Source organism: Fragaria vesca, linkage group LG5, assembly GCF_000184155.1.
Source record: "Fragaria vesca subsp. vesca linkage group LG5, FraVesHawaii_1.0, whole genome shotgun sequence".
NCBI classification, from domain to species: domain Eukaryota; kingdom Viridiplantae; phylum Streptophyta; class Magnoliopsida; order Rosales; family Rosaceae; genus Fragaria; species Fragaria vesca.
The window spans coordinates 14,180,101-14,186,356 of record NC_020495.1 but is presented as its reverse complement, the minus strand read 5'-3'; the positions used below and the strand labels follow the sequence as shown (position 1 = coordinate 14,186,356).

The 6,256-nt window shown below is 37.5% G+C and overlaps 1 protein-coding gene across 1 annotated transcript in view; it reads right to left on the bottom strand.

The window, feature by feature from the left end:
- Window positions 1–6,256, bottom strand: part of LOC101305855 (calcium-transporting ATPase 10, plasma membrane-type-like) — a 19,526-nt gene that overhangs the window by 11,870 nt on the left and 1,400 nt on the right. The window contains exons 2-10 of the mRNA XM_004301370.1: window positions 5,952–6,061; window positions 4,767–5,829; window positions 4,404–4,475; window positions 2,228–2,339; window positions 1,435–1,560; window positions 1,292–1,334; window positions 1,110–1,198; window positions 867–992; window positions 627–716 (exon numbers count right to left, since the gene is read on the bottom strand). Of these exons, the coding sequence (XP_004301418.1) occupies window positions 627–716; window positions 867–992; window positions 1,110–1,198; window positions 1,292–1,334; window positions 1,435–1,560; window positions 2,228–2,339; window positions 4,404–4,475; window positions 4,767–4,774 (666 nt within the window). The 5' untranslated portion in view covers window positions 4,775–5,829; window positions 5,952–6,061. The remainder of the gene's footprint in view (window positions 1–626; window positions 717–866; window positions 993–1,109; window positions 1,199–1,291; window positions 1,335–1,434; window positions 1,561–2,227; window positions 2,340–4,403; window positions 4,476–4,766; window positions 5,830–5,951; window positions 6,062–6,256) is intronic.

The following is a 6,256-nucleotide window of genomic DNA, read 5'->3' as shown; positions in this document are numbered from 1 at the left end:
GAATATACCGTCAGCTTTTTGTTTCTCATTTCCTGCTTCCTGATAATCATATGCTGAAGACGAGCTTGAGTATAGTCAGATAAGACTGCAAACATAAGATGGAAGCAGACGGCTAGGGAATTAATAATTATAAATGTTACTATACATGAATGCTTGTTGGGTTAGTTAATGATAAATGAAAATGTAAGATAATATCGATCTGTGACATATAGGTACGTACATGCATGCTTGTATATGTATATAAGTACGTATATGACCATCAAAAGAATACTACGACATAGTTTAAAATGTACCTGCGATTAAAATGAACATGGCAGTTGCAATAGCAACGCTGATTACATTGTGCCATCCCAGCATTTTAGTCTGCAGGTAATTAAGATCGAGAAGAACATGTACACAAACACAAGAACTGTAAAGCAAATTGTTGATATTCGAAACTCAAAGAAGTAGATAGCTGGCTAGCATAACAATGCATGACTAGGATTCAGGCAGGAAATAAAAGAGACGAGTATAGCCGACCGGAAATGGAAGATAATAGATCTGCCATGATATTGTACAATTCACTACTTCTAAAGACCTACTGTAACATGCATAAGCTAGCATTTAGGGACGTACTCCAAGCTCACCTCTTCCAGAACACCCATCACAACAGAACCCGCAAAAGCTATCACCAAAAGGATCCTAGTAAAATCGTACAGAGCTTCCCAAAGACATGTCTATATGATCAGATACGCAGCAGGAGGAAGCAGTTAAAAGAAATAGATTAATTATAACAGCATAAAGCACCGATGGCGATTCTTCTTTTTCTTCTATAATTCGAAATGTAGGGAAACTCTAAAGTGCACAACTATAACATACAATCTTACCCAGTGGCTCATTGCTGATTTTGGAGGATATCTGTTTGCACCAAATTTATCTCTCCGCTTGATTAAATCATCCTGACCAATTCCCTTGTCTAAATCTGTTTTCAGTAAATCTGCCAAGCCTTCCTTCTGATGTACGTGAAGGAACAACAAAATATGTTACAATTAAGCAACAATATCTTTAATCTAGCTAGCTCATATATAAACATAAACAAAAGCATGATATTCGATCTCTGTTGCACTTGCCCCTCCATATTGCTGCAGGGCATCAAAATCACTATTCATCATCATACGAGCAAGGTCAACTTGTTCAATTGGAAAATAATCACCAGTCCCTGCTGACAACCAGAAGTAACAATAATTAAGTTGATTACAAAACAATATTATCAATAGATTCCATCGTACTTCAGGAATCAGGATAGGAATACCTCTCACTGGATCTGCAACTTTTTCTTTGAACACAGCCGCAGCCTGATACAAAAGAAGACACATGCATATATATTATATGTACAGCAGATAGCAAGGTGGGTTAGACCGTAAGACATTATGGTTTCACATTAGAAAAACGTACTCGTAGGGCTTGGGTATATGCTCTAAGTTTCCGTGCTGCGCCTGCTGCCTTCTTCTTTTCTTCTGCCTTTTTCAGAACTAGTGTGTGGCGGAATCGATACAATGCTTTCAGATACAGTTTCACTTGCTACAAATAAAACAATATTCAGTTGAGAACAAGTTTTGAGAAAGACAATTCTTGGACCTAGTTTTGCAACTAAGAACGTTTGGTTCAAATAAATTAAACTGATAGATAGGGTGAAAATGTATTCATTGATGCAGAAAACGAAAACTGGCATGGAAATTAAGTACAAGAAAAATATTTCTTTTGCCAATATTCCATTTCTCCCAAATGATTTATATGCCACCCAGCGCACACATATATTACATGGTTATAGGGTTACATATACAAGTTTAAAAATTGACCTAATACCAAATCCACTGTTTGATAAAAGGTTTTACAATAGCAAGCTGACCATTAAAGGTATAAACTATAAAGCACTTATCAAGTGATGAAGAATACAACACCCAGAAAAAACGATTAAACCAGCTAGTCTTTAAATGGACAAAATTAAATAGACATTTAGAAACCCTGAAGTAAAACATAGATAAAGATTCCAATTAATTAGTTGGCCACCCAGATTGAAATGCAAAATGAACACTTTGCACATGAGAAATATGAATCAATTTCACCCACAAAATAATTAAATTTGCAAAAAAATAGGATGTAATTATACCAATCATAACTACTAATTATACTCAAAACCTGAAAAAAAAAAAATCATTAAGTGATGAAAGAGATGTCTATTAATTACCACCCAACGGCTTATGCGCTCAACAGGAGTAACCTCCTTCAGACCGATCTCCAAATCATCATTGCTTGTTTTATAAGGCAACCCACTTGAGTGGCTCATCCTTGGTGAGCAGCTGCTACAAGAAATTAAGATCGTGAAAACAACAAGTTAGGGTTTTGTAGAATATATAGATCTGTGCCCTAAATCTAGCACATAAATCCACTCTGAGAATCACTGAGATTTAGCCGTTCAGAATTTACACTACTTACTGGGTGTTGTAGTACGTCTTCTCCAGATGAAGAACACCGATGCGAACCCAACTGATCGATGTTCTCTTCTTTTCCGACCCAGAAAATTGAAAATGAGAAGAAATCCTTGGTGCCAATGCACTGCTTTATACACGGACTTTACTTTTCTCGATCGATGGTAGTAGGGTTTTACGTCATGCCGCGTTTAATTATCCAGTTAAATATATCTGAGTTTGGTAAAACCTAAATCCAAAACTACAACATCGATCAAACACGCCTAGCTAACTACGTGGCGACAGCGACAGCGACAGTTATTCCTTGTCTTCCATCCATGATTGACTATAAAAGATTAATGATCACGACGATCCTCTGTCCTTTCCACCAATAATGATTAATTATTAGAAAGTTAAGGTTTAGTCGTAAAAATATCCGGTGCTAACTGTCCACTCCAATTTCCGGCCACCACAGACCACCGGAGAACTAGGACTGATGTACGGATGCAATCTCCTAGCTGTTGAAGATAGCCGCCGAGGAAAACACCAGTAGTGCGATGGCGACAAGACTTAAACAGAAGAAATAGCGAGTAGCTGCCGTTTGATGGAGATAGGCAGATAGCGACTTGTGGTGGCGGTTGACGTGGTCGGAAAAGTGTGAAAAGGTGCGCTAGCTGTGTTTTTTTAGTTTTTTAATTTTATAATTAAAATTTTACAAGAGTAAAAATGGAAAGGATTAGTGTGTCCGTGAGAATCAAATTTGTTAACCAGCATTAGTGTTGGTCATGTATGACCAGCCAATTAAAAGAGAGAGAGAGAGAGAGTGAGAGTTGATTGGCTGGTCATACGTGGAGCAAAACTGGGCTGATCATACATGGCATGACCAAAACCGGTGCTGATTGACAAATTTGATTCCGTATCCGTGCATGTGAGAGTGATTCCAGGAAACAGAGTTCGTTGAAGTAGTTGAGTTCAGGAAAGGTAGTTGAAAGCGTTGGGTCTTTCCAAAAAGGATTTGGGTCAAACTCGGCGGCTATACTTTACGAAGAAAATTTATTCCGTTGACTAGTTGGATTATTTTTTGTTTTGCTATTGCAAAATACTAGCTACATTTTCATAGAAGGAGATGAATGGGGATATTTAGTGGAAAGACATATTTAACCAATAAATAAAGTTAGTCTAGCTAGTTGTATCCTAGAGCAACCCTTGTTCTTTAATATCTATGTTTGTATTTGCTTGTTCAATTCTTCGGAAGTGTTCACGTACGTAGCCAAAAAAATTATGATCAATTAATATTAGATGTATATTATATCTAAGAAAATAAAGTATTATTTTAAAGTTAAATTGTTTTGTTTTTCATCTTTAGATTTACATCTAACAGTAATTAATCATAATTTTCTTGGTCGCTAAGTGACCATGCGTGAACACCGCTATACACTTCTATTCTAAGAGACTACTCTAGCCTGTCCAATGGTCACTAACTCCTCTATATATAGACTACATTGTCCATCTATAATATAATGTTTTTCTTGATTGTCCGCCAAGTAGTTATATATATATATGTGGTGTGGTGTTTCTTTGGTTGAATTTTGTGCGTGGGCTTCTTATTGTTACAATACATTTTACAATTCATAGACCCATGACAGGTAGATGCCGCAACTCTGCAATTTGTTTTTTTTTTTTTTTTCACATTCTCTCTCTATTGTCTTCAATTGGATATAAAAACCCAAAACCTACTAGTGATGCAGCTTACACCAAATACCAAATCCATTTGACCATATTCTTCTTTTCTCTAATTGTTTTCCTTTCTATCAGATGTTAAGAACAAACCAAGTGACTTAAAATTATATGATACACACCTGTTTTTGCTATTGGCACGCACCATAATGTACAGGATATAGCTAGCTAGGATGGTTATGCTTGGACTGAGGAAGCTAGTAAGCATTTGAGACATACCTTTTCTGTATGAAGCGAGGCAGATCTAGAAAGTTTGTCAATGATCTTTCCCACAAGTTGCAAGAAAAGTGCCTACCAAATAGCCAACATATAAGACCAAAACGGAAATAAGTTTACCAAATTAAAGATCGACATGTTTAAAATTACTTCTGAAATGCCATTTCAGAGGTTGCTTATTGATAATTTCGTTCAAAGTTTGGGACTGTGACATCCCTAATTATCTACCAAAACTTGCAAGAAACATGGAAACCTAGCATGGGAAACCGGATACCGATCGATATATGTGGTATCGATGAAGATACTGATGTTAAAGTATATGGTTGCTTTTTGATAGTTCTAGCGTATAGAATTATATATGTATACCTTGTCATGAAGATCGAGAGAAGTACGTAGACACATTTCTTATGCTTTGAGGAATTGAGGAGTAAATTTCCTTTTGAATAGTAGCACCCCTTGGAGTATGGAGAAATAGATACCTCTTCCAAGTGAAGTTGATCGAGATCCTCTCCGGGACTTCAAGAGCGCGCCTAACCAATCTTCTCATGCCTTGAGGCCAATGTCTTAAAGAAGAAATACCACAACAAAGTTTGGTACTTCGGTCAATTGTTGTTCATCTAAAGTTTGCCTATTCAGCTTATTTGATCTTCTTGCACCCAGCTTTCATAGAGCTTGACCTCTTGGATCGATCCAACTCAAAGGATCTTTGGTTCTCACTTCTGTAGGTTCATTTTGCTGACCTCATGGGTGCAAATTTGGACTCTCGGATGCAGCCTTTGCACCCCTTGAGTCCAAGCTTTTCAGGCACTTCCGGCACGTTGGAACTTCAGAGACTCCTGCGTCCAAGGCTCTTTAGGCATTTCTGGGGTGGAACTTGTTCTTGAGTGAGTGTTATGCATGAGACCTCTTAGGTCCAATTTTAGTGACCTCTAGATTCCATATAATTAACTTCATAAACGTCTTGGGTTCATTGTTGAGGCACCTTATAGTAGAACTTCAACGACCTCTTGGATACAACTTCATTATAGATCGATCTACATCGATCTAGCAGGCTGCATGCAATCTCTGGGACTATGTTAAAAGCGTTTTGCGCTTTGTTGGAGTCCTAGCTCCTTGAGTGCCTCTTAGCTAGGGAGCTGCTACGTACTTCTCATCTAAAGGTACCGACAATGGTTCTTTGAGATAGATAATTCAGCTGTACCTCTTGGATCTCTTCAGTAGTTGAATGACTTGAATCTGTTGTGGTCTCCATAGTACCGATGCTTTCCATTGTACTTCCTCATTACCAATTGAGGTCATTACGTACCCTATGAAGAATGTCTCTGACTTCAACTGTCGGATTTAGTTTCCAGCTAAAGACCCACATTATGAGTTTACGTGGTTGGCAGCTACGTACAATACGATTAGATGATCTCCAGTGGACATACATCTGCAAAGCTCAACCAAATCTATCGTTAATCACTTAATTGGAAACACTATCATGAATTACGTACTCGAGGAGTCGAGGTTGTTATTGGACTTGATTTGTTATAACATGATCTTAAACCTTACCAGATAACTGTCACTTCTCGCCACTAGTTCCAATTACGTACTCGGCATTCAAATCAACTTTTCCGAGTATTAAACCCCAAATCCCTAAACCGAGCCCAACTTCTGTAAATCTGTAAAAGTGGATCGAGAAATTAATAACGGATGAGCATGGAAATGAAGTCATGCTGAGTATAACAATCATATATTCATAATCATGCCAATCAAGAGAGACCTCATATATAGTAGTTGCATGTATTCCGCCAAAAAAAAATTGTTGCATATATGAAACCTTTTTAATCTGAGCGGCTATGCTCTCTCTCTCTCTC